Source organism: Globicephala melas, chromosome 7 (genome assembly GCF_963455315.2).
Source record: "Globicephala melas chromosome 7, mGloMel1.2, whole genome shotgun sequence".
In the NCBI taxonomy this organism is placed as follows: domain Eukaryota; kingdom Metazoa; phylum Chordata; class Mammalia; order Artiodactyla; family Delphinidae; genus Globicephala; species Globicephala melas.
This window is the reverse complement of record NC_083320.1, coordinates 72343841-72370619: the sequence shown is the minus strand read 5'-3', so window position 1 is coordinate 72370619 and position 26779 is coordinate 72343841. Positions and strand designations below refer to the sequence as shown.

The 26779-nt window shown below is 44.8% G+C and overlaps 1 protein-coding gene across 15 annotated transcripts in view; it reads left to right on the top strand.

Moving 5' to 3' along the window:
- The window catches only part of PKP4 (plakophilin 4), a 250469-nt gene that overhangs the window by 216650 nt on the left and 7040 nt on the right, over nt 1-26779 (top strand). For 14 of the 15 annotated variants that reach the window (XM_030852714.2, XM_030852713.2, XM_060302413.1 and 11 more), the window contains 7 exons: nt 10678-10861; nt 15178-15295; nt 16849-17040; nt 17245-17418; nt 20701-20851; nt 24177-24372; nt 26650-26734. In XM_030852714.2, the coding sequence (XP_030708574.1) occupies nt 10678-10861; nt 15178-15295; nt 16849-17040; nt 17245-17418; nt 20701-20851; nt 24177-24372; nt 26650-26734 (1100 nt within the window). Of the gene's footprint in view, nt 1-10677; nt 10862-15177; nt 15296-16848; nt 17041-17244; nt 17419-20700; nt 20866-24176; nt 24373-26649; nt 26735-26779 lie in introns of those variants that run through there. The other variant, XM_060302420.1, reaches the window with a different exon arrangement.

Genomic DNA, 26779 nt, shown 5'->3' with positions numbered 1-26779 from the left:
TTTGCTTTAAATGTAATAACTTCCCAGGGCCTGCATTTTTGGCCACATCTTAATTTGCAGAGGTAGGAAGGAAAAATACTTTTGGCCCAGTGTATTTTCCCAGGACAGTGTGGCTGTCATTGTTAATTAAAATAGTTCTCTAGTATGTGACGTGATTCTTGTGTTTTCTTCACTGTGTTGAACATGTTCCAGGTTGGAACCTAATGAGCTTTTCTTTCAGTAATTGCTGATATGTGTAGGTGCTTAGGCTGAGGTTTTTATTACAAAGGTACTTTTTACCTTTATTGTGCTTAAACCTGAAAGCTGGATGAAGTATCGTTGTTCCCCAGTTGGGTTATAAAATGAATGTCTGCTAGGCCACAAACTATGGGTGGAAAGTGGGAACATCTTGTCACTAGAAGAGATATGTTGAACTCATTTGTTCAAGATAATTAAATATGTTTCTAAGCTAGGATATATGAGTTTCAAGTTATTGAGCATCCTGAAAGCATCGTTTTTTTAAACTATATAAATTGAAGATATTGCATAGAATCTGCAGGCCTACCTTTTGATGCACCAGATGTCCCAAAATTATCATGCTTCTCTTACCCCACTAACACTGGTGTTAAGTACCAAAAAGTAGCCTTTGAATAATAATGGACTTTGTTTAAATGACTGCTATATTCACATTCCTTCCAATTTAGCAAGAGATTATTATTCCTCTATATGGCTAAGTAAAATATTTCCACCACACTGTTTATTTTAAAATGTTTGGATGCCAGCAGTAGATTCCAGACGCTATGAAGAACGTGAAATTAGGCGTATTCCCTTCCTGATCATTAGCTCCTTATTTCTAATTAGACAGTAAATTAATAAGAAAATGATAGTTGGGTGCCAAGGAAGGGTACATGGGCCAGGCTCAAGTTTAGCAAAGAGCAGGACATCCTATAAAGAACCAGAACCTAATGGACATGCATTCAGCCTTTTGGATGATTATGTGCCATTACAGAATGAAATGATTACTAAACATGTCCCCTTGGCCTAACTAAGGTGCCTTCAAAACAGTCGTTTATTCCCTGGTGCAGAGAGGAGTTGGCCTCTTACTTTCTGTCCTGCTTTTTGTGGGCCCCTAAGAGCTGTCAGGAGTCTCATGGGTAGTTTTCAGAAATCCAGCAACATCACCTCCCAATTCCGAGCCCAAGTCAGTAGGATCCTTACCACTTGGCCCTCTTTATAAAATAATAGCAAGAGGAACGTGCACTCTCCTATTTACTAAACATTTCAAACCATAAAAATTAGTAATGAGAAATAAAATGACAAAAGTTTCATTGGTAACAAAACAAAAATAGTTTAATAAATGCAACAACTCTTAATTCAGAGTCACAGAACTTTGAGCTGGAAAGGGCCCTAAAGAAATCTTCTATTCTGCCCCCTGTAGTACAAGATGAGAAACTGGGATACAAAGAGATTGAGTCCAGAGGTTGGGTTTCTGACATGCAGGCTGGAGCTCTTCCTTCCCTGCCTCTGCCCACCCTGGCCCATCCCCAAACTCTGGAGGAGGGTGCAAATGCCCATTTTCACATGTCATTTCCCTTATTCTCTCAAATTACCACCAAAAAGGGAAAAGGGAAAAAAAAAAATCCCATAATATCTCAGTTAGTCTCTGAATTTCACCCAGGTATATAAATATTTTTGAACTTGGTCACTCGCACAGCCACATCAAACTAATGATCAGGTATAATCCTAAAGCTTCAGGTTGCTTAGAAAACACGTGAACTGTGATTTTAGTCTTGTGAGTATTTCCGGATTCACAGTCTGAGTATGAGAAGATTTGCCCTTGGAAGTGGACTATGACATGATATTTTGTGTGCGGGCTTCCGAATGCCGAGTAAGATGCGGCAGTCAAGCGGGGAGACTCAGAGGTTCCTGTAGAATTCAGGTGGTCAGCCAGTGGTCAGGGTGGGGTCTCTCAGCACAAGACAGTCCCCGTAATGACACTCCCTCAGTAAACTAGACAGCACGTCGGTGTGAGAAGGATGAGAGCACATGACGAAATTCTCAAAAAGAGGTGCCCAAGAGACCCCAGCCGGGTCCCTCGGGTACTTTGCAGTTTCTGAGTCTGTCTTATCTCCCGTGGCTTAGGACTGGAGGCACGTTCGTCTCTAAGCTTCTTCTGCTCGGACCAGATGACAAAGTGGAAGCCTTAGTGCCGTTACAAATGAATAAGCACATTCCTGGAACACGTAAAAGTCAGCTGTGGAACCTGCAACTGTGGGACTTTGTCCCAGGGAAAATCTCTGTGGTAGTGTAAATAAATTCTCTGTCAGAGCATGAAACGACCTGAAGAGCACCCAGGGTGGCCGGGTCACTGCTCCCACTGCCACCTCTGCATCAGAGCAGTTCTCCCAGGGGGCTTTCCCTTCACGTGACCCGTTCGCTTTTACAAACTCCCCGCTAACAGAAAGAATCATCCTTTACGTGCCTTACGGGCAATGCTTAGTCAGCAGTTCTGAATTTTAAACGGATTGATTTTCAGAGGAAATGCCTTTCCAGGGTACATAGGACTGTATGCCTCCATGAAGTCACTAATCCTCTCAACCTACCCCTGAAGTTGGGAAATTACGTAGGTAAGAAGATATGGTGAAATGCAAAGTGGCTCTGTACACGGAGCTTTAGAAATCGATAGATCTTCTCAAAGGTGCTGTGATCCACCTTTGTACCTGAAAAATCACAGAAACAAAGGCTTATGTTCTTTAAAGACTAAAAATATAAAGATCTATCATTCAGGTCCTTCGGCTGGGGACAAATTTAAGCAGCAGGAACAGTCCCCTTCAGATTGAATATGTAGGCTGGGGCCCTACCGTGTGCAGTGTCTGCGGCCAGCTCAAGTCTTCGGTTCCACACAGCCCCCTCCTGGGCAGCTTCCTTCTCTCAGATCACCTGAGCCCTCACTCACTGCAGTGGGAACCCGAGGTCCTGACCACCATGACCACAGCTGGGCCTGACTTTGCCTTCCCATGCCTGGCATGGAGGATGCCTCAGCTGGGCCGGAAATCTCAGGGAGCAACGAGGGACACAAGGCAAGCCCACCAGGCGGGCCAGGCCAGGCCTCCCTGCAGGACCCCAGCTCTCGGGGCAGCTGCACTGCCCACCACCTAAGATGCCAGCTGTGCCAACCAGCAAGGAGTGTAGCAAAGCCTAGCCTGGCAGCAGGGGTACAGGAAGAAGAAAGCCCGGAGCCGGGCCTGTAAGCCAGCTCCAGGACTGCATGTTCAGGTGCTCTGCGGCTCACTGCACACGTTTTCAGGAACCTCTGCTAAGATGGTCTCATCTTGGGAACCCTGGAAATGATTATCCACCACCGTGACTTGTTTTCCTGGGAATTTATCCAGAGAAAGGCATTTCTATAACTGAAGACAGTCCTTTTGTCCCACTCTCACAATAATTGCTTTCCCATTATTTCAGTTCTGTTTCAGTTTCGTAATTTATTCACAGCATTCCAGTCCTGGTGGAAAGTTTGAGTCATTTACCTGAAGCCACAAAATGGCAGACACTTCTCACACTACCTTTTTCCCGCTACCCCCTTGATTTCCTTATTTCTCTTACCTGTACCATATTCTCACACAGGAGGTGAACTGTTGGCTCATCTTTGACGTCACCCTCAGCTTGCGTCGGGCTCCAGATTCTCATCACAAGCACTCACTCTCCCTTCCTCTTTGCTTTCCCATCCCCTCTGCACTCCTTCAGGCCCTCATCACATGCTCCCTGACCTACTGTCCTGGGACACAGGCTTTGCCCCTCCTGGTCCATCAGCTTCACTGTCCCCTCCTGGGATAATGCCCGTCCCTGCAGTCCATCCTTCCCCAGCTGCCGGTCCAAATCTGCAGCCCCTGTCCTCCCCTCACCTTCTGGGCCAACCCTAGCCTCAAGGTTTCCCCACTCCTGCCCCTCCCAGCTGGGAGGGGCACCCCCCAGCCCGCTTCTCCCTGGCCTCTGCCCTTCACATGCCAGCTCGAATGCAGTGGTTTCCAGTTCCACACCAAGGCAGAGGTTTGCCTGCTAAGAAAAACATCCAGAGAGAGGCAGCATGGGATCAGAAGTGAGTATGGGCTCCAGAGTCAGATCCACTTGTTTCCTTCCAGCTCTGTGAGCCCCGGCAAATCTCCTCACCCGGTACCAGCTGCCCGGTGAGAAACACAGTACCTGCCGCTTGGCGTTTCTGTGGAGCTGGCCTTACTGCTCTTCCTACTGGTGGGTGCTTTGTCAGAGCTGCCTGGTGCTGCAACTATTTGTGGCAAGGCCTCCTGGGAGCAGAGGGCTCACCTACTTGTACCCCTTAGAGCCTGGCATGAAAACATCCCTACCAGCACTTTCCAGTAGAAGTGTAAACGCAGGGCACATGTCATTCTGAACTTCCTAGTAGCCACATTAAAAAGGAAAAAGAAAAATGTGTTTATTTTAATAGTGTAGTTTGTTTAACCCAGTAGTTCCAAAATATCACTTCAACTTGTAAGCAGTATAAAAACAATGAGGTGTTTTACATTCATTTTTTTCATACCAGGTCTTCATAATCCAGCGTGTATTTTACACTTACAACACATCGCAGTTTGGACCAGCCACATTGCACGCGCTCGATAGCCACATGCAGCCAGTGGCTGTCGTATTGGACAGTGCATGTCTAGGCTGTGCTTGGGTATAAGTAACATGTGTCTAAAAGGCATGAGGTACAGAGCTTTAATGCCGGAAGGGGGCAGAGATGCAGGTGACCGTGTTGTGACAAGTTATAGTAGCCATAGCATCTTGTCATTACTCTGCCCAACTGAAAGTTGCAGAGGTTTATAAAAACCCTACTGGGGTTAGGGAAGAGCTTCGGGGCAGCTCCAGAGAGAAGAAACGGAGATGTGTTTTTGCTAGATCCTGGGTGTTTCAGCCAGAGACCGTCTCGGGAATCACGATGGAGGCGTGTGCTAGGAGCAGACAGGGGCCCTGGGTACAAAGGCCCATATTCCTGCCTTGTTATCCACAGACTATGGGTTTACGAGAAGCACACATGCTTGGACGCTTATATGCAACCTGCAGCCTTGATGTTTTATATTTTCACTTTTAGTCTAATATTTCCACCCCTGCAAGAATGCTTGCAGGGTGGGTATACACGACACCAGCCTGTTCCAAGCAGCCCATTGGATGCAGAATAGCCGGGAGGGGATGAACATATATACCAGGCAATTCTGACCCCCAGAGAGCTGAAGCATGATAGTGACTTATCAGGATGCTTGCTCTGTGCAGGGAATGATGCGGCCAAGATCTCGTTGTCTCTTCTCTGATTTAATGCTCTTCACACCCCTAAGGCTTGGGTGCCTCGTGGACATCTCATGAAAGAGCATGTCTGAAACAAGAATGTCAGGAACAGACACTGAGCATGAGGCCAACTCATGAAAGAAAATGCAGGGGCATGTCCAGTGGTGATATTTGAAGTTGCACTAGCACTTTTTTGGCTGTTTTATTTTTCTTTTTTGCAATGCCCATGAACCCTTGTGTTGTGCAGTTTCAGGAGGAGGGGTTGTTTGTTTGGGTATTTTTTTGATAATTAGGAAGCAGCAAAAATTGAATACTATATAAAAATTAATGGGTTTAGATTTCTTTCATATCAGAAAAAGAAAGAAAAACAGTTGCATAGGCTGTTATGTATTTATGCTACCAGAGAAATAGCATTTTCAAAATGTTGTTTGGTTGGTTTTCTAATGTCCTTTAAGAAATGCATTTTTCAAATGGTGCTATTAATTAATCAAGTAAAATCAGTTTCTGATTTAACTATGAAATTATCATTTGGCTGTAAGAATAGCTATAATGCTAGTTTTAAACGTGCACTCTTTCAAAATTCTGTGGCCTAGGATTTATGTGAATGGTATTTTAATTACTTTATTCATTCTTTGTGGGGAAAACGAACTTTCATCTCTTACGGCAGTTTCTCATTGTGGTTACTGGTTACTCATAATTATGTGTACTTTTTCTTGTGGTAGAGAATAAGCAGCGTTTTCTACAGTAGTATGCAGGAAATTCCCTAATAATTTCAAAATGAGTTTGTTTATATATATTCTTAGTTCTCACAACAAATAGCTAATTGCTTTAAATAAAAACCTCAAGTTTCCTAAACTGAATTATAGTTTATTTTTAACTTTCTTTTAAGGAACCAAGAGACAGTGGAGTGTGCTGCTAAATATTTTTGAAAATAATTTTGCACTAGGACGTCGGAGCTGGAGGTTTTCATGTTGATGGAGAATGCTAATAGTTCTGTATTTCTCATCAGTCTCGCTACATATGGGAGCTGGTGTATTTTCCATTCATTACTTACTGTTCTAGGAACATTCTCCCTGACCCATTAAATGAAGCCCTAGACAGAGTAAGTGGAAAGAACATTGTTTTATTACTGCTTTAGTGAGGCAAGTGCACACAGGTATTATTAGTTGGTCTTAAGAATGGTGCTTTTTACTTTGAGTAGAAAAGCCAAAGTAATCATTCCGTAGCTAAGGCTTTTAAGTTTAAGTGAACCTTCTTCATCCAATGTTGGTTGATCAGAACTGGTTGTTTTGGCTTTCCATAACCTCTATTTTTGAAAAAGAAAATGGGGAGGAAAAACCAATGTCTTGGAACTTGCTTTGATGTTCAAAATGGCGAGTTAAATCCTTACCAAATGTAGTTTTTTGCGTTACATAGCAAAGTACAGGATTAGAGGGATAATGTAACTCTTAATGCGGGATCAGAAAGCTGCCTTTGTGCGGATGCCACCGACTTAGCAAAAATAGAATCTTTCATTTCTTCTGATCAAGAATAATTTTGAACATTTTTTGAAGTTGCAGGAGAGGTAGCTTTAATTTCTGTAGCAGACTGATTTTAAGAGTCATCTGAGGTGACCGAAAGATAACCTAGTCAGCTGGCCTACAAGTCTACTGAAGGATTACGTATTTTTAAGTAATTTCACATTTTATAATTGGGCAACACCGGTCCTTTCTTTCTGCAGTCTGAGGGATGGGGATTCAGGCATTTCGGTGTAACCTAACTTCTGGTTCTGGGAGATGGAGCAGCAACGTAATTCTCCTAGCCCCATAGCTAGGGTGGTAGTTTCAGCAACCATCCGTTTTGGCCTTCGTGTGAAAAGCAGGCAAAACTGTGCTGGCAAATTCCCTTAAAGATCCAGCCCACTGTTCTGACCCCCTCCATGTACTTACAGACCTTCAGGGACACTCTCAGGATGCTCAGTTTTAAGAAAAGGTGTGAAAAGGAGGGAATACATACTTAGGTGCTAAATCTGACAGGCAAAAAATAAAAGGGAAATCTCAAAGCAAGTACAGGCTATTAAATTGGATCCATCAACATATATTTCTGAGCACCTGTTATGTCCCCTGCATATGTGTAACCAGACATATAAAAGAGTGGGTAATAGAGTGTTTCTTACTCATTATACTTGCCTAATGAAATTTAATATTAAATTTAGAAGAAGAAATGCTCATCATCCTGTAAAAGTGCTTCACTTTGTTATAAAGCAGAAACTAACACACCATTGTAAAGCAATTATACCCCAATAAAGATGTTAAAAAAAAAAATCAACATGTAGAATTTCAAGCCTACCAAATAATTAAATGGGAAGTGAATTCATTTTGTGCATCTTGACTCTTTAAGGTATTATGTGTAAAGCACACAGTGTCTGGCACAGAGTAAAACCATAGTAAATGGCCAGGTTACTATTGTGTATGTTGATTTACGAATGTTTCTGCTCTCCAATCCCCTGTAGATGTAATGGCTAATAGTAAACTGTAGAATGACATATAACTCCACTGGTCATTCTAAATGCCTGACAAGGAAAAGAAAGAGCCAGACAAAATCCTTGTTCCAGCACAGAAAGTCAGGCGAATCCACAAACCTGGGAACTCTCCTCTTGCCAGAGTAGATCTTAGAAGTAGCCAGGAGTGGAGGCAGGAACCATGAAAAACAAGCTGTTCTGCCAGCAGTCGGAGAACTTCTAGGCATCAGCTCCAAGATCCAACGTGCTAAGTAAGAACCACCCCTCTTCTTAGTCGTGTTTTCACCTGAAGCGTGTGACTCAGCACTGTTTAATTTTCCGTAGAGATGTATCTAATTTTATCCCTATAACCTACAGTATGATAGACTTTACTTTGCATAAACCTTGCCTTAAATTAACGTTACTGGAATGCATTTATTCGGTGAAGTAGAACGTAGCTTATTGGAAAATGCAACTCTCCCCCATGTGTAGAATTTCATGGAGTGAGGACTTTGAAATGCTTTCACAGAGAAAAACTGTTCCAGTGGCCTTCAGAATCGCATGTTATAAAACTGTCATCAGGAGAGGTTAGGAAATGACCCTTCCCCACCACTGGCCTCTGGGCCACACGCTGCCCCTCTGGCTGACTCAGGCCCCAGGCAGGCCCCTTCAGAGCGCTGGGTGGGGTGAGGTTGGCCTCGTTGGCAGAAAATGTTAAAGCCCTGTTCGTGGCGGCTGCTATCATCCATGCTTCTGTGCCTCAACCCACTCTCCTTCTGTCTTCTCTCCCCTCACCTATCATTTGGGTCAGAACCAACCTCCAGAGACTCGTTTTTCATCCTTAGTGCCCAAGGTCTCTTCTGTGGTCATCCGTCCTCAGATACTTTTCCCCTAATACAGTGCTTTTCAAATGCCTTTTAGACACAAAACCCTTTTTTCAAACAGAAACATACAGTGAACCCAGTATTGAGAACAGATAAGGATGGAGCTGCTCCCAGTGAACTGGGATGGGATCTGGAGCCCTGCCCCCAGTTCTCACCCACCTCCCACATGGCTGCCCCTAAGAGCCCAGCGGAACCCCCAGAGTCCAGGGAGCCCGGTTTAAACCCACTCACATACATGCAGCCAGTTTTATCAGAATCCACAGAGAAGTAGCTCAGCTTGTGGAGTTTCAGTTCACTTCATAAGCACCTGCAGTGTGCACCGTCCTCTCGCCAGGACCGTCAGCCACCGGATAGTTATGGAAATGAAGGTCTGTCCTGGTGGACAAAACAAGCCTTCAGAGGCAAAGCAGCGTCCTTCCTTTTCCCGATGCTGAACTGTCCAAATCCCCCTCGAGTCCGAGCCTCACTAGATGGGTCACCACTGAGGCTGAGGTCCTGAAAAGCTGTGCTTATGGTGGGCTGTCCCACCCCAAAGGGTAGGAGCAGAGAAAGGATGAAAGTCTTGGGGGAGCAAGGGAAACCCAGTCAGCAAGGCCCAGACATCAAAGCCAAGTGAGAGAGGAGTCAGGACCCAGGGCGTTTCCCAGGACAGGGCCCAAGCATCTGCCTCTGTCATCGACCATCCCTCCATGGTGTGAGTGGGTCAGGGCAGGTGTGTGGGGAATGGACGGTCCTCTCGGTTCACAAGTATTGTTTTACTGTCTTCAGTTCTAGCCCTTTGCTTGAACCCCTCCTCCCGCCTCCCTCCTTCGTAAGGGGCCCTGCGATTTTAGGCCCCGAGAAGGCTGCTGCTCAGGCAGTTCACAGGCTGGCTCCTTGGTCACCAGAGCCAGAGCAGCAGTTTTCAGCCTTGTCTCTGGCTCAGCACTCTAGATCAGTCATGTTCACAAGCCTCGCGTGCTTCCATGGACACAGGCAGGCTTTGCCAACTCCTTCCCCTCCACAGGCCTCGAGCGTTTTTGTGTGTTGATAGTTCTAAAATCACTATACTGACTGATGCAACTTGCCAGGAGTGTAGGGCTCTGAAGATCAAGCTGTACCGTCTCTCCTCCACCCCATCCCCTCTTACTTAGGAAAATGCATCAATGTGAAAATGACATTAGAGTAGGTATAATCCTGAATTTGCTCTAATTTCTAAAAGAGTAACTATTAGGAAATATGTGCTTTATAACAATAATTTAACCCTCTTATGGTTGACACAGAAACGAGGACCCTCTAATATGCTTATAATTCAAATAACACTCTAATAAGCAACATTTAAGGTCTGGTGTCCTAGCAATATTGATACGAATTACAATATTGGGAGCTTTTAATTTATTGTTAGTCTCGCCTGTATCCAAAAAGGAATGGTAGTAACTTGCACATGCTGATAAAACTCTTAACGTGGAAATAGAAATGTTTAAACCTTATCTAAATATGGGAGATAAGACAAATGTAACCACCCTTTGTGCAAGTTACTTCAAGCGTAATATTTAAGCATGAGCTTCCTGGTAGCAAAAGTAAGAAAAGGAAGTGTGATGAAGAGAAAGTGTCCTTCTTTTGAGAAAGAGAAGTTCTTTTCAAGTACTAAATGTTAAAAATGGTTTGTCACACACAACACTGAATGTAAGGGATGATACAATGAACCACATTTTTACAGCCATCACAGATGCATCATATTTATGACCCTTGATTGGATTGTGCCCCTCCCCCTCACAGAGTAACTCTAATTTGCTTTGCAAAACCATAGTCATCTTGCCTGATAGATACATAGGCTCCGAAACTTAAGATAAGGACGACTTGGTAATATACTGCCAGAAGCTTACATATGTTCAGTCAACATTTATTAGAGGCCCATCCCCAGCCTGGTTGTAAATTCAGGCCATAGATTAGGTTTGGGACAGGCTGAATTCCCATCAATTAAAGCTAATATGTTTACTTCATTACCAAAACTGCAGGATTTCTAATTGATCTGATATTTAAAATCTCATTCTTTAGGAGTTCTTTGGAATTTATCCTCATGTGATGCCGTAAAGATGGCAATCATCCGCGATGCTCTCTCAACCCTGACAAACACTGTGATCGTTCCACATTCTGGATGGAATAACTCTTCTTTTGATGACGATCATAAAATTAAATTTCAGACTTCACTTGTTCTGCGTAATACGACAGGTTGCCTGAGGTAAATTTTTGTTTCTTCTTTACGATTAAGTCTGTGATTAAATAATATGTGTCATAGCTAAGTTGACTTCAGGATGATTTAATATTTCATTTCTATTAATATCTCTCTAAGTTTCCAAGTTCTTTTTTTAATTTAGACCACTGGGCTTTGTTATCCTATGAGGAGAACATTGTGAGCACAGAGCAGTGGCCTGAGAGACATTATCTTATAAACGACTCTTCTATAGATCAGTCAAAAAAGCCCTTTCAGTCTGAAATTACTGTCAAAATTCCAGTGTTTTCCACTCGAGCAGCATTTCTCTGGTTGTCACATTCTGATTGCTAATGTGTTGGCAGCCTAGTGTTTGTTTAAATTCAAAATGTGGAAGTGCAAACTTCAAGTTATAAAGTAACTCAGTCACGGGGATGTAATGTTCAGCAAGGTGACTGTAGTCACTAATATTGTGCTGTAAAGTTGAAAGAGGCTAAGAAAGTAAATCTTAAAAGTTCTCATCACAAGAAAAAAACACTTGGTAACTTTGTGTGGTGACAGACGGTAACTAGACTTATTGTGGTGATCATTTCACAATGTATACAAATGTCAAATTATTGTTTTGTACACCTGAAGCTAATATAATGTCTGTTAATTAGACTTCAGTCTTTTTAAATGTAATGGTTAAAACTTTTTTGCTTTTAAAAGGGTGCAAAAAGGTATGGTTTAAGCAACCATTGGGTTTAGAGTTTTATAAATAAATGAAAATGAGCCCAAATACTCTTTTCAGTCATTATCTTTAGCATTTAAAATCCTTAAAGCCTCCTTTAACTGTACACAGTGCTGCTCATTATTTGCCATTAACTCTCATCAGCTCAAATTCCACCCAGTTTCCCAGGCTTACTGGGAACTTGAAACAGAAACCTTGGGGCAGAGTGGCCTGGTGACAACAAGAGTGGGCTCTGGCTTCAGACAGACTGACTTCCTGTCCCATTCTGAGCCTCAGTTTCCTCATCTTTACAATAGGGGTAATAATAACATCTCAGAGTCGTGAAGACTCAGCTTGTATAAAATGCTTCGTGTAGTGTCTCACACGCAGTGAGCGCTATTTACTGTTTAGGCTAAGATGTCTGAGCATCTCTACACCAGAGCTCGAGGGAGGGGCCTGGGCTTCTGCTCTGAAGCCTTCCGCTATTGTGATGGGTAACTGGGTCAGGGGAGGGGGCGACAAGAATCAGGCTCCTAGAAGACAGGCCAGTTCCCTGACTCAGATTCCTGCATCACCGAACGGGTCACATGGCCTCTACTGCTGATCTGTGGGGCAGCATCTCATCTCCCTGTACCTGGCTCAGGGGAGGCCGTGAGCCCTCAGCTAGCCTGCCAGGCTTCAGGGGAGGCCCAGGGACAGGACGCATGCTCAGGCTTCCCCAGTGGTTGAAGGCTATTAACAGTTGGTGAATGCCTTCTGTGTAAACAAGAAAATAACAACAGATGCCATTTAAAAAATAGGGCGATGTAAGAGTTAGTAGGTGGTCACTTTGATGGTCAGGCGGTCTCTCATAGGAGGTGAAGTTTAAGCCTAGTCGGAAATACCACAGGAGCTGCTCCTGTGAGGGCGGGGTGGGGGAGGGGAGGAGGACGCACTCGAGACTAAGGGAACAGGGAGTGTACAGGCTCTGGGGCAGGAAGGGGCTTGAGGCTGGAGCTTAATGGGCAAGGTGCAGAGTGAAACCAGTTACGTCGGATTTTTTAGATCAGAGCAAGGAGTGCTCCACGTGCCAAGTGTCATGGGGAACCATCAGAGGGTCTACTCACAAGAGTAGGAATGGTTTCTGGCTGTGATGGGGGCGACAGTGGGGGCAGGAAGGCAGATGATGAGGGTGACAAAGGCCAGGCACCAGAGAGAGGTCGGCAGAACGGAGTACGTTGTGGAGGGAGAGGCTGACAAGGTTTGCTCATGGACTGAATATGAGGGGCGAGGAAAAGGGAGGAAGTAAGGACAGCGCCTAGATGTCTGGCTGGATCAGCTGGGAGCACGGAAGTGCTGTTGATGAGGTCGAGCAGAGGGGCGGAGGAAGGGTGGAGAGAGCAGCTGAGGGTTTTGTCTGGTCCACTTTGAGATGTCTGATTAGCTATCCATGTGGATAAATGTAATGTCTGGATAAACGAGTCTGGAGTTCTAGAGAGGGGTTGGGCTAAAGATAAAAACTGGGGAGTCATGGGTCCATAGGTTGTATTAAATCCAAGGAGCAGAAGGAGGCCACCCAGGAGAGCACCAAGATAAAGATAGGAAGCGACCACAGTAGCCCTGGGCACTCCAGAGGGAACCACAGGCAGAAGAGGCTGAGAAGGGAAGACAGCAAGATGAGAGGAAAAGCAGAGGGGTACCGGATCCCTGTTAGAGGAACAGAAGAGGTCAACTGTTGAGAGCTACTGGGAGGTAACCCTGGATAAGAACCGTAGAGGGACTTCAGCTATGGAACGCTCTGTTGTCATTCAGTCATAAATAATTTATATTTTCTACTTTTATTTTCTCTTAAACCATTGTAGCAGGAAGCCTCTAAGATGGACGCAAAAACTCTTGCCTGCTAGTGTTATGCCCATGTGTATTCCCCTTTCGTTGAGTGAAATCCTTCAAATAAATAGTAGTTCTGAAGTTCTAGATGCCACTTCTGAGATTATGTTACAAAGAGACTGGCCTATGTCTTGCTCACTCTTTCTCTTGTTGCCTCATTCTGAGCGAAAGCTAGCTGCCATGGTGTGAGCTTCCCCAGGTAGAAACCCCCATGGCAGGAACTGACGTCTGGCAAACAGTGAGAAGCTGCGGATTGCCGTAGTCACGTGAATGGACTTGAAAGTGGATTCCCTGAGGACTGGGAACGACCACTTGTGTGAACTGGGAAGTAGATCCTTCCGAAGTTGAGCCTTCAGATAACTATAACCCCAGATAATAGCTTGATTGTAGCCTTATGGGAGACTCCAACCCAGAGGCACCCAGCTAAAGAAACACCTGAATGCTGGACCCAGAGAAACCATAATACAACAAGTATTTATTTTTTGAGCTGTTAAATATTGGGGTAATTTGTTATACAGCAATATATAACTAATAGAATCATGAATTAAATAAAAGTATGTATTCTAATATCTCAATAAGTGGGGCAAATGAATTTATATGATTTCTAATTTTATTTAATTTTAGTTAGGGAATATATTTTGTGTAATATTGATTGAAGATTCTTTTATGTTCTAGTAGCCAGTCAGTGTTGATATAGGTTTGATAATATTTAACATGGAGTTGAAGACAGTGTTTTCTCTTTGTATGGGACAGATATGCAGCTTCTTATTTTGTTTATTCCCATGGTTGATATTCAGCTGATTCAGACTTTGTACTTCAAACTGGTTGTTAAAGTCTAACATCTGTTCTACTTCGTTGACACCTTCATATGATGAATCAGTGCCTTTGTTACTTTGGCTATTAAATATTTTTTAGTAACAAACAAACAAACAAAAAGAACAGTAGAGGGATCATGCGTGATAGTATCTCTGGCCTCAGAAAAACAAATGAAAAGAAAAGTCATTCCCGATCCCCCTTACCTAGTCTAAGTTTTACAAAATCTCAGAGTTAGCCTAGAACCCTTGTTAATGGCACATAAAATAGAGCCTTATAATTTGGTATCAATTCACGAAGTTGAATTGATAGCACAAATTTCCATATGGATGAGACCTAAAACAATTTTCAGGTTTTTTAATAATTAAAAAGATGAGAAAAATTGTGGCATGAGCAAGTGTTCCTATTTAACTTGAAATGTTTATACAAGAAATATGTTTCCTCTGTTCATTCAAGAAGCATTTATGACCACCTACTACATGCAAAACATTTTAATAGGTGCAGGAACTGCAAAGACCTTATGACCTAACAAGGGAGGTAAAGGATGTCTGAAAACAGCAACCGTGCATGGCTAGCAAACATCCTTTTACATGGTGGGCACTTCCTAATTGCTTCCTATGTAGCAGCTCATCTCTTCCTTACAGCAACCTTACGAGGTAATTACTATTATTCCCTCTTTCTTATGTATGAGGAAACTGAAGATAAGCCCCAAAATAATTATTTTAGGAGGTTAGAAGGTGGCCCATCACAAGAGAGATACAAAGTTCAAGTGCCCCTGCTCCCTTCTATTTGTGTGGCTAATGGGGGGCTGGCTATTACTGTGAGCTCCCTCGAGATGAAAATGCAGGCTCCACATGCCTCTTCAGACCAGATCTACGTGCTGCTGTGTCACCCGTTCTCAGATCATTAAGGTAAGGCTCCGCAGCTAACGAGCTCCCCCGTGCCTCTGCCTGTTTAGGAATCTCAGCTCCGCGGGGGAGGAAGCGCGAAGGCAGATGCGATCCTGTGAGGGGCTGGTGGACTCTCTGCTGTACGTGATCCATACGTGTGTGAACACATCTGACTACGACAGCAAGGTCAGTGCCCGCCTGGCCGTGAACGCCGCGGTGGCAGAGGACAGCAGCTGCCGGCCGCCGCCGTCCACGTGCCATTGACTCTTTCCGGAATTCTTGACCATCTCCTCCTTGTTAGGCCACGCTCCAGATCAAAGGGAGACTGTCTCAAAGTAAATAAATAAATAAAGGGAGACTGTCTCAAAGTAAATAAATAAATAAAGGGAGACTGTCTCTAAAAATTACAAGTTAACAGGGACATGAGAACTTAAGAAAATAGCCTTAGAACCATGAAAACTGAGTGACTCCATGTGGCAAAGGATCGACCAGGGTCCAGACCTTCTCTGTGGTTTCTCCTGGGCTCATCGTCAAGGTGATGGCCCCACTGCTCTTTCCTCCAGTTCCGTATCCCCTGCTGCTACAGTCAAATCCATCTGGATCTAAGTATCTACTGAATAAAAGTTCCTGGTCCAGGCACTGGAATCCCCCCAACCTCTCTTCCCTTCTTGCCTCGGTACCAACTCTGGATGCCCCTTTCTACATGCGGTTGCAGTCTTTCACCCACTCCCTCTGTTACCAGCATGTCCCCCTTATCCTCCCCTCCTATTTCCTCCATCCCGGCCCTCTCACAAGGAATTCTGCTCATCATTTTTCAGCTGTGATGCCATCCAGGGTCTGCCCCAGCATCAGGGTCCGGGGAAGGTGGGGAGAAACAGGAAGGAGGGACTAAAAGTGTCAGGGGTCCCAAGGCAGGCTGGGCACTTGTTGTTCAGGATGGGCTGGACGAAGAAGGGCCACAAACAGGCCTGGGGTCGTAAACAGGGGTCTAAGAGGAAAAAGAAGACTGAGTGGTAGGATTGGGGGGAAGCTAGAGGAGAAATTCAAAGTGACAGCCAGGTTTTTATTTGAGCTCCACCTGAACCAAAAGATCTGCAGATGAAATTGAGAGGAATAAGCAAGTTAGAAGGGGAGCTCGCTAGGCAAAACTGAACTTGGTTTTAGACACACTTGGTTGAAGTGAGTTAGCCTGCCAATTAGAGGCATGATACAGACTTTGAGGAACAAAAGGCCATGTACAGAAGGCAAAACGTCAGCAAAGAAAGAGATCAGATCGTGGAACTTTCCACGGGGGGGGGGGGGGGCGGAGATGGAAGGAGATGACAAAGATGGCACTTGCGGGGAGGGGCTGTGCCCGGGGTGGAGGCTGGTCGCACCCGCTGTCACGATGAGGATTCCCAGTGGTGAGAAGGGGGGGCTCTGGTAACTTGGGCGCATCTCTGCCACTGCGGCAGCCCTGAGGCAGAGCCCTGGGCATTTTCTTCTCCAGAGCCTTGCACAGTTCCCTCAGCAGGCAGTCAGATCGTCAGCTGCACTGCGGATGGCTCTGCACTCTGTCATTGGGTGTCCCGCCAACAGTCTGGAATCACCGTTCTGACCTTAGACTGTTGCAGTTCCCATAAAGGGAAAAGCAGTTCTTTCACGTTCTACATTTCTTTACTATCACTGGTGCTCAGTACAGAAACACTTTGCACTAATGTGCCACGGTGGTTTTAATCCTACTCTGTGTTGGATTTCAGACCGTGGAGAACTGCGTGTGCACACTGAGGAACCTGTCGTATCGGCTGGAGCTGGAGGTGCCCCAGGCCCGGCCGCTGGGGCTGAACGAATTGGATGACCTACTCGGAAAAGAGTCTCCCAGCAAAGACTTGGAGCCAAGCTGCTGGGGGAAGAAGAAGAAGAAGAAAAAGAGAACACCACAAGAGGATCAAGTTAGCATTTTACTTGACATGAAACTCTAAAGTTTCGTTTCCTCTGGGAGTGAGAAATCACATATTTGGCAAGAAAAAATTTTTTTCTCATGATGCAGTTTTTCTGCTTAGCTCTAGCTGAGTCTAGCAGAAAGGAACGTTTTCAGGTGTTGGACACTGTGTTCACATATTTGCTTCCACTAATGCGTGCTCTTTGTCTTTCAGTGGGATGGAGTTGGTCCTATCCCAGGACTGTCGAAGTCCCCCAAAGGGGTTGAGATGCTGTGGCATCCGTCAGTGGTAAAACCATATCTGAATCTTCTAGCAGAAAGTTCCAACCCAGCCACCTTGGAAGGCTCTGCTGGATCTCTCCAGAACCTCTCTGCCGGAAACTGGAAGGTAGGATGCCTTCTACGTGTGCACACTTCTTGCAGTCAGATCAGCAATGATCATGGAAAGGGACACGGTTGTTTAGAGTTTGGTAAAGCGGGGGAGGAGAAAAGCAGGGAGACAGCAGTCGGCTCTGGGGATCCAAGGATGAATATGACGTAGCCCTTCCCCATGAGAAGCTGAAGGCTGGCGAGAAAAACAGACAGATGGAGCCAGTACAGTGTAGACCCCATGGGATATGTGTGCGGCAGGGTCTTGGAAGAGGACATCTAACCCAGCCTGGCAGGTGAGGGAGAGGCAAGGAAAGAGGGGAGCCAGAACGTAGGGAAGGGTTCCTGGAAGGGTAGTGCTGCCCAAATGGAACCTTTAAGAATGAGTAGAATTAAGCCAGCAGAGTCGAGGTCGCGGTGTACAGGGAACCAACCAGATAAAGGGACAACAGGGGAAAGGCGTCACAGTGAGGATGCCGTGGGTGGACGCTACAAGCCGCTTGCCGGGACGTGGAGGGTGGGACGAGGAGTGCCCCCGTGGAGCTGGGCCTCGTGACCAGGCCTGACGGCCAAGCTTCAGGAGCTGGGACCCAACCTTCGGACCAGAGGGGCCGCTGAAAGGGTTTAAGGAGGCCAACGACACAGGCTGATGTGGACACTGTTGGATCCCATCTGCAGCAGCGCAGAAGGCGAATTTGAAGTAGAGGAAAGTTGAGGCTGGGATTCTGTAGAGGAGTCTGGTGAGAGATGCCGAGGGCCTGAATTAGAGCTGAGGCTGGGCCGCCATTCCTGTCTCAGACACTTATAGAACATACACATGGCAAAGTTTCCACCTCCACTAATACGTGTGTGACTTCTTTAGGAAAACTGAAGGTGATTTCTACCGTTACCACTATAAGCAAGTTCTCAAAACTTTTTAAATGTCATCTAACAACTTCCCAGACAATCCTTGTTTGAAACAGTTCAACCTCTAGAAATTTCCTAACAAGTATATTTTAGTAGAATTACTATAATGCTTGTTTTTGACTACTTCCTCCATCACCCCTTCCCCAAATGAAAATTGGCCATCGTTTTTTCTGTGACAGTGAAAAGCATTGCTAGGCCTAGGTAAGGTTTGTTTCATGCGGCCAGATGCTCTAATGAATCTATGCAGATAATTACAGCCTAGCGCTAAGACACCATGGCTATTTTGTTATTGTTCTTGATATGTGTGTGACTGAGTCACTTTGCTGTACAGCAGAGGTTGGCACAGCACTGGGAATCAACTATAGGTCAATAAAAGTGAATAAATAAATAAATTTTTAAAAAATTAAAAGTGCTGGGCTTCCCTGGTGGCGCAGTGGTTGAGAGTCCACCTGCCGATGCAGGGGTCACGGGTTCGTGCCCCGGTCCGGGAAGATCCCACATGCCATAGAGCAGCTGGGCCCGTGAACCATGGCTGCTGAGCCTGTGCGTCCAGAGCCTGTGCTCCGCAACGGGCGAGGCCACAACAGTGAGAGGCCCGCGTACCGCAAAAAAAAAAAAAAAATTAAAAGTGCTAATAGCTTAGCATCTAAGTGCTGGCTCTGGAGCCAGACCCCTTGGCCTTGAATCCTCCCCCACCCGCCTTACTAGCTGGGGGCCTCAGATCTCTCTGTCCTCAGTTTCATCATCTGTAAAATGGAAATAATACCTACCTCATTTGGCGGTTTTAAGGATTAAATGAGATAAATTTGGAGGACCCAGGAGAGGGCCTAGCACATAAGTATCAAAAATATTTATGTTGGTGACTCAGTGTTCACCTCCAGCTTCTTATGACCTGAGACTCATTTGATGATAATAAGAAAAAAGACAATGATTAAAATAGATACGATTTGAGTTGTAGAATTTTATTTTCTGGGATCTTTAGTAAATAAACGTTAAATGGCAAGGTCGTTTAAAATATAAACATTATATGGAAGTGATTTCAAAAGTGTCTAAAATAGTAAATCAAAATATTGGCCCTCATTAAGAAAACAAGATAAACAGGGCCACAGATGTGATAAGTCAGAAGCTATCTGGGAGTGGTGATGGCTGTAGTGCTCTGGAAGGGAGGTACCCAGGGCTGGGCTGAGCCAGTTGGTCTCCAAGCGAGATAGGTGTTGGTTCTGTCCTTGCAGATTTCAGAGAGAGAAGTTGCCAAAGCTGCCCAAGTCCTTTACCTGATAGCAAGTCATGTGTTCTATTTCTCTTGCAGATATCATTTGATTTGGAAAATAGGAGTATTGACTTCATCCGAAGGAAGCTAATAGGATCTTTGAAATGCATCTTTTCCTTTTATTTGTGTTATTAGAATAATCTCTTCTGTTGGTATTAAGGAGACTGAGTAGTCAGTCACATATTTTCATGTTCAAAATAATACAAATGGCTGGCAGATCTGTGTCCTCGTGTCTTGACCACAGCAGGAAAGTATTAGATATTTTATGAGCAACATTTTTCAATTATCCTAAATTTTGAAAGACAATTTGCATTGGGAAAAATGTCAGTGAAAACTCAAAACAAGATTAAAGACCCATTTTCAAATGTTACTTTTTTTGTTTATTTGTTTTCTCGATGATTTAGTGTTCGTTCCCAATTCATACGGTGCCCAAACTGACTCACCTTACACACTTGCCTCTTAATCACAAAAGAAGTTCTTGACTGTGGATTAAAAAAAAATAGCAGCAGCAGCTAACTAATCTTGAATGGTAAAGCATTTTGCACACAAATATACTTACTTTTTCACCAGTGTGTATTAATTACAATGCTCAATGTTCCTGGAGAATTCCTCTTCTTCTGAGGCAAGGGATTTTTTTCCAAGCAATTTCCTTGAAAGGTTACTAAACTGTAAATATTGTTGCAGAGAATACAGGGGGGAAATGACTTGATGGAAACAGGTTCTCCTTTAATGTGCACTGACCAGTTACCCTCTCTGCCATCCTATTTATAGCCTCTGGACCTGGCCTGGGGCCAACTGCAGAGAAGACACGCCATCCGTCCTTAATCATGTTTATGTAGCTGAAGTAGAAAATAATCACTGCCTTCTCTTTTCTACCCAAAAATATCTGCCAGATGGTGGCTTGAGCTTTTCAGGCTTTGGGATTTCTTTTTAAATCAGTCATCCTAGCTTATCTTTCTCCCAAACTGGTTTTCTCCTGACTGGCATCACAGATGTAATCTCCCGTTGGAAAGAAAACATTTAATCTATTAGTTTATCTTTTGGAAACATCTTTTTTTAGGCAACAGTAACATCTGAGAGTTGAACTCTGTTTTATATTACTTATTACCTTGTTTTATTTCCTAGTTTGCAGCGTACATCCGAGCAGCTGTCCGCAAAGAAAAAGGGCTCCCCATCCTTGTAGAACTTCTGAGAATGGACAATGATAGAGTTGTTTCTTCTGTGGCGACTGCCTTGAGGAATATGGCCCTAGATGTCCGCAACAAGGAGCTCATAGGTATGTTCTGGTGACCAGGTGAGCTATAAAGAGAGAAACAACAGCGTTTATAAAACTCTTCTTTTGATTTATAAAAATATGACATTTAAAATGATTAACAACTCAGTCCTAGTCCCCGGTGTCTTGGCATGTTTGGTGCCCGTGTGTCTGTCCTTTCTGACCATTCCTTTTCAGCAAGAGGCAGCCTCATTCATTAAACACTGGATCAGGAAGGTAAATTTTCAGAAGAGCTAGCAATTTCAGTCATACATTATAAAACTGCTTGGTAGATTTGGTGTATCTGTTTTCCCAGAGAGTCATTTCTTGAACAACCAAAAAGGTTTAATTCTCCCTTTTCTGATTTTTGAGACGTATCTGCTAATTCTCCAACACTACCGTGTTCTAAATTAAAAAAAAGAAATCACATGAATGTTTTATAGCTTTTCCCTCTCACATCTGTGTAAGTGCTCGCCTTAAAACAGAGGCACTGTTCCGAGGCCTGACCCCAGGGCAGGGTCAGGATGAGGATAAGGCAAGCGAGGCACACAGGGTGCACAATTTTAGGAGGCATTCACCCTTGGGTCCATCCAGACGTCGGGTTGGCGCTTGCATGAACTTGAGAATGAGTGCCTCTTCAAAGTTGTGCACCCACGGCAGCTTAGCTTGCTTACCTCCAGAGCATGGCCACATCCCAAGCAGAGTGTGGGGAAAAGAAAAGATCAGAGACCCTCCAGTGGACCTCAGGTTAAACCCTGGATGTGCTGCTCACTGGCGGTATAACCTGGAGTGTCCTGTATGGAGCCCATGTGGGCTTCATTCCTTCTTCTGAACTGAAAACTCTCCCTTGGTTCCCATCTCTGAAAGGGAGCTGCCCATGCCTGCACTCGTCACCGTGGGCTTGCTGTGAAAATGCCCCTTGTAAACCCCCCAGCTCCACGCCAGTCCTACAGCCGATGACAGGTCGGGGAGAAGGAGGGAAAATTTGACAAGATCTTATGTGGATTAGTGGATATATATTGAACTCATATTAAAATACACCTGCCATGATAGAGCAAGACAAAGGTGGAGAGAGAAAAGGAACAAGGACAACAATGTTTACCTCAGAGAGTGTCTACGAGGAGTCACCACGGCCCCTCACACAGTGCCTGGTAGACGTGCTATTTTAAATTATTGCCTGGATTAACCTGCTCTTAAAACACTGTCTCTTCGGGCCAAATTGTACCCCCCGGAGAGGAAAGGAGGCTCTTCCATGCCCTGTTCATAGCCAGCTCATGCCTGATTCCAATAGATGTGTTATAGCTCCAAGATCCCACATTTCCTTGAGAGAAATCCTTTAGGTCCCTAAAAAGATATTTTTTAAGTTATTTGTTACATCTATATTATTTGAATTTCTTATAAGAAGCCCGTATAGTTTGGGAGTTCTTAATGCTAAAAAACAGTGTTGGCCACACACACCTTGTGTCCTGTAATTCCACAAATGGGAGGAGAGAGATGGGAGAGCAGAGGGTGCACAGCCAGCTCCATGAGTGCTAAGACCTTGGGGAAGAACGAATGTATATTCAGGGGCGTCGCCTTCTCTCGGTGCATCCCTGTGTTTTCTGTGAATGTCCTCACCCCCTTTTAAACTTTCACGCGTGTTTTCTCTCTCCGCTGATGAGCATTATTTTACCCAGCTGGAGTACTCTTGAGCTGTCTCAGGAGTCACTTTTTCTTGTTTCCCCATGAAGATCCCTGCCTTCCTGTGTGGTCTGAGCCCCTCCCATAATCAGTATTGGACTCTGATTTACCCAGCACTTCTGTTGCTAAGAAGCATGCCCTTCTCTGACCTCTTCACTCTCTCCTCACATCCGTCACCAGCGCTAGCCATGGACTTTCTCTCCAGAGCCGTTTTTTACGAGGAAACAAAGTTTTGTCAGTTCACAAAAGTTGCTGCATACTCAACTGAGTCTGACCAAGCCAGCTGTCTGGGCTGCAGGCTCTGAAGGGACCACTAGGGTCACTCACAGACCGAGTGACTGGCCTTCTCCCAAGCCTCCAGAGTGCAGTTTAAAATTGTGCCGTAGCAAAGTGACGAATTACATGTTGTGGACCTTTTGGTCATTCGTGAGTATTCAGAATCACCAGTGCTAACTTATCATCTGTTCTTAAAAACCACATTTATCTTCTGGCTTACAGTGTCATCACTGCTTTTCCACTCTTCCTAACAACGTTCTCTGTGAGTTATGCCCGCGTCTTCACTTTGACGTGCTGTAAATTATGCGGCGTGTACTCAGGCCCTGTCTTCTTCTGCTTGCCATTGTGTATAAATAGGTCTTCAATAAAAACCCCATTTAGCATCCACTCAGTTATTAGCATAGGGAGAAAAGCTAAGAAAATATTTACTTGAGTTTTAGTTAATTTCTTTTGTCTGCAGTACAGTTATTCCAGTTTGTCAGTCAGTAACTGAAATGGAAAAAGCTTGAGATAATCTCTTTTTGGAGAAGAGTAAGGGGAATTGAGGATCTGTACGGAAATGCCTCAGTAGCAAAGGGACACCCCAGCCTGGTCCTGTCGGGAACTTTATTATTGCACTACTTCTGGGACGTAACATGCCCTTAATCTTCATACCAGAATTATACTTCTGTCTTCTTTAAAAGAAACGAGCATGTTGTTACTGATGTCAGACCAACTGATATAAACCCTCAACTTGATAAAAATGTGGGATGAATTGGGAGATTGGGATTGACATATAGATATATATATATATATACCAATATGTATAAAATAGATAACTAATAAGAACCTGCTGTATAAAAAAATAAGATAAAATTCAAAAGTTTTGAAAAAAAAAAAGTGTAACTGTACCCAGTTCACATGTTGAGATCTAGAAAGATTTCATGAATTGTTTGGCAGCCTTACTTGGTCCAGCTTAAAATTTCTTCAAAGAAAAGTTTTTAAAGGCTTTAAGAGGAAGTTGTATTTCCTATATGACGCATAGGAACTGAATGGAGAGTAAAATTTACTGTCATAATTCCTTTATTCTTGCTGTTAATGAAAATAGTGGAACTAAAGCAACTTGTTTGTTACACCCAGTTTTATACCCTGATTTACATTTTCTTTCAGCAATTTGCAGTAAGGTTTTATAAACCAATCATTTCTTCGAGCAGCATGGCCATAGATGTTAACCTGCCCCATACAGTTAAAATGTTTGTTATTTCTTCTTTACCGTGGATTTTTTCTTTCCGGTTATTGTCTCTTTTGAGGTTTTGTTTTCAAGAGACTGCACAGTCACAACCTTTCAATGACAACAATAACAAAAACCAGGTCCCTTCCAAAAGTGGAATGAGCTCTCTTTTGCCTCGGGCAGGTAAATACGCCATGCGAGACCTGGTCAACAGGCTTCCGGGTGGTACCAGCCCCAGCGTGCTGTCGGATGAGACCGTGGCAGCCATCTGCTGCGCCCTGCACGAGGTCACCAGCAAGAACATGGAGAATGCCAAGGCCCTGGCTGACTCGGGGGGCATAGAAAAGCTGGTGAACATAACCAAGGGCAGAGGAGACAGGCAAGTCTGCTGCAAGGAGACGCCAGCGCCAGGCCCTCATTCCTGTGACAAGGGCCTTGGTCGAGGATACACTGCTTATTGGGAAGGATTTATCTGTGCACTTCTCATGTGCCAATAAGCTAAGTGGTTTCCAGCAGTTAAAACCTGTTTTTTGCTGGGAGAGGTATCTGTGGTCATGTGGCCCCTTTTCTGCTCTTTATTTTCTTAGAGCATCCCTCACCCCTACCGTCATTCCTGTCCCTAAAGCCACATTTGGCCGTTTTGACTCCTGGAAGAATCAGACGTTTCATGAGGAGGAAAACCTGGGGCCCCATCTCCCTTGGACCTTTGGCTCTGCTCCAGGCTCCAGGGCCTGTTCTGCAAGAACATCTTCTTAAATCCTCAGTTCTGGGATTATTTCACCTAAATAATATTTCACCTAAAATCACCACGTGCAGCAGAGCCAGAGCCTGTTGTGTGGCCTCAGGATGTGCCCTGGGCTTGGATCATACCTCTCTTGTGGGTGACACCCAAGTGATGAAGCAGCAGAAGTAGGGATTAGAGAATTGGTGGCAAAAATGGAAGGTTTCTTGTCACGGAGCTATAGCAGTGACTGTGAATTTGCCTTAGTATCAGATCAGAGAATCCTTCAAGGAAGCTGGAAGTGTAGAGCTGCTTGTCGCATACAACAGGACAGTAGCCTCCCGATCAGTGGTAAAATGGCCCACCCGTCCCCCCACTCTCCTCCTGCACACGGCAGTGGCTTCCCCGGGGTTATTTACGACCCCTCTGGCATCTGACAGCCCCCCCGGAGCGGGTGCCTTGTCTTTTCATTCACTGCTGCATCCTCGGTATCTAGAACAAAGACTGGCCCATAGTAGTAAACGTTTATTAATTGGCTGAGTGTCAGTACTAGAACTCACACTATGTGTACTTTTTTTTTTTTTTTTTTTTTTTTTTTGCGGTACGCGGGCCTCTCACTGTTATGGCCTCTCCCGTTGTGGAGCACAGGCGCCGGACGCGCAGGCTCAGCGGCCATGGCTCACGGGCCCAGCCACTCCGTGGCATGTGGGATCTTCCCGGACCGGGGCACGAACCCGTGTCCCCTGCATCGGCAGGCGGACTCTCAACCACTGCGCCACCAGGGAAGCCCCTGTGTATACTTTTGAAGAATAATGTAGCAAATCATATTCTCACCCCGCAGAAACCACAGCTACCAACATTATTCATATTTCCTTTCAGTCCTTTTCTGTTAGGTATCTTTTTTTATCTCATTAGTAATAAGTGCAAACACACTCATTTTTATTTCAAAGGAAACGAAACATTACAGATAAAGCTAAGGCCCTGTTCCACTAACTCCCCCTCCAGCTCCCTTCCCCTCTCTTGTAAGAGTAACCGAAATCACATTTAGTGCTCCCAAAATTTTGTGAGATAGGCTTTATTCGTGAAAGGCATTAAAAACAGGCTGGAGAAATGCTGAACCAGTGCCAAAATCTTTGTATATTGAAAAAAAAAGTCTAATTTTTTTTTTCCAATACAAGAGATTCAGAAAACCTGGATCAAATCAAGCTGTCTTCTGAACGTACACTTACTTTCCTTTTGATTCACTCACCAAGCTTCTATCTCTTGCCCACCTGCCACGTGCTACAGCAGTGAGCAGTTCACACCTGCCCGCAGGTAGCTTACATTCCATGGGTGGAACAGACAAGGTACCGGTGGAATGAGCAGCGCCTGTGGATGGTGCTGAGTGAAAGGCAGATAATAAAATCGGGGACAGTGATTGGGCTTGCCAGGGCGAGGAGGGGTTGTCACAATTTCAGACACACTGGTCGGGAAGGCCTCAGGGAGAGGGGAGGTAATACCTGACCTTATTTTCCAAGTCAAACACTAGAGCACACAGACACATCTGTTTACAAAGAGGCACAAATGACAAGAAGGCAGTGAACATGTTTTATATGAAGGCCTAATAATGGGGGTGGGGGGTAACTTAAGTTAACTTGGGAGGGTCCTCAGACACTTGAGATGTGTGATCATGGTCAGAAGTCGTGGGCTCATCCCGACCACAGCTTCTGACCACAGAGCCAAGTGCCTGTGAGCCTCTCTTTGGTCCTTGCCACCTCTGGCCAGCCCTGAACTTGACTGACTCCCAGGTACACCTGATTCCTTGGTGGTGGTTTCTAGCAGCAGCCTCCTTGCCCCCTGGTCCTTGGAGTGATGGCCTCTTGGCCATTGCTTTGCTGCCAGAGTCTCTTCAAGTGGAGCCGCCCATGTTCATTAACATCCCCACTCTCTCCCTAGATCATCTCTGAAAGTGGTGAAGGCAGCAGCCCAGGTCTTGAATACATTATGGCAATATCGGGACCTCCGGAGCATCTATAAAAAGGTAACTTACAAGAATAGCTCTGGCATAATTAGCATTCATGAGAGC